Source organism: Naegleria gruberi, assembly GCF_000004985.1.
Source record: "Naegleria gruberi genomic scaffold NAEGRscaffold_1291, whole genome shotgun sequence".
Lineage (NCBI taxonomy): Eukaryota > Heterolobosea > Eutetramitea > Acrasida > Naegleriidae > Naegleria > Naegleria gruberi.
Genome location: NW_003162666.1, coordinates 1 through 1,203, shown reverse-complemented (window position 1 = coordinate 1,203; position 1,203 = coordinate 1). Strand labels below are relative to the sequence as shown.

Below are 1,203 nucleotides of genomic sequence, written 5' to 3'. Positions count from 1 at the left end.
GATAGGAGGTCTTAGCGAAAAAATGATTGAGGAATCCATTTTGCCAATTTACCTAATCTTATTGTTTCATTCTGTAGTCTTATCTCTTGTTGTTTAAATGCAAACAAAGAGCTTGTGGCAGGAATCTTTTCATAACCCATTTAGACACCAGTTTCTTTAAATTGAATCACCTGCCGAAACAATCAACACAATTAAAAAAAATGTCTTCAAGCTCAATCATTAGACTCCCACTATGTGCCATTCTCCTGCCAAACAGAGACCTCTCTTTCCAATCAGTCCAAAACCACAGAAAACTGTTCGAAAAGAAGTATCTCTCAGAGCCACCTGTTGATGTTTCGTACAATGAAGCTCTCGAAGTCAATAGTACCAACGATACATTATCATTGATACATGAGGAAAACCAAACAACACATACCATTACTGAGGACAATGATGACAACACGAGTAATATCCTTGAAGATGATATTGATACTGCTTCTGAAGGAATATTCCTTGATAATGTCCAATCTCCAACCACGACCACGACGGCTCCTCAACAAGCAAACTCTTGTTCTGATGAAGATAGTGTCAGCAGTCAACATTCTATTGCAATCCCTATTAGATCACTTAGTCCATCCAATATATCCTCACCTTCGTCCCCAGTTTCCATTTCACAACTTTCTTCTTCTCCAACAACTCCAAATTCCTTCCTGTCGAGAAAGAATTCTTCTAATGGTGTGAAATCTTCGAATACTTCTAATGAAGAACTGTTATCTAATTTGGAAGTGTTAAGAAATAGATATTTAGAATATCTTGTCGAGAATAATGCATTCAAGATTCCCAACGTGTGTGGAAGGTATGAAATGATGCTCACATTCATGGATTATGTATTTGATCCAATTAATAGGAAACCATCTTTGAAAATTAAGGATTTTAACGAGTTGTTGCGAGTGATGGATGCATTCTGTCATTCTAGTTTGTGGTTGATGGGAAATGAAGAAGAAATTGAATGGATTAAGAGCGAAGGAGAGTCAAATAAGATAACGTCAAGCACCAAGTCATTGTCAATAGATACTGATTTACCATTTCTTGAATATTTTGTAACTAAGATTATACCAATGAGAAATCAAGGTAGAGCTTATAGATGGTTTCATCATGTAAGATTGGGTCAATTCTTGGAAAAGATTTACAAAATTCACAAAACTGGCCAATCATTCATTTTCA

The 1,203-nt window shown here is 35.9% G+C and overlaps 1 protein-coding gene across 1 annotated transcript; it reads left to right on the top strand.

The window, feature by feature from the left end:
* Positions 1–200: 200 nt before the first annotated feature.
* On the top strand, positions 201–1,136 carry NAEGRDRAFT_77101 (uncharacterized protein; the record flags this gene model as incomplete). The annotated part of the gene is made up of 1 exon (XM_002667943.1): positions 201–1,136. A coding segment is annotated over one exon (936 nt), but the record flags the coding sequence as incomplete, so codon positions are not given.
* Between the last annotated feature and the right edge of the window lie 67 nt (positions 1,137–1,203).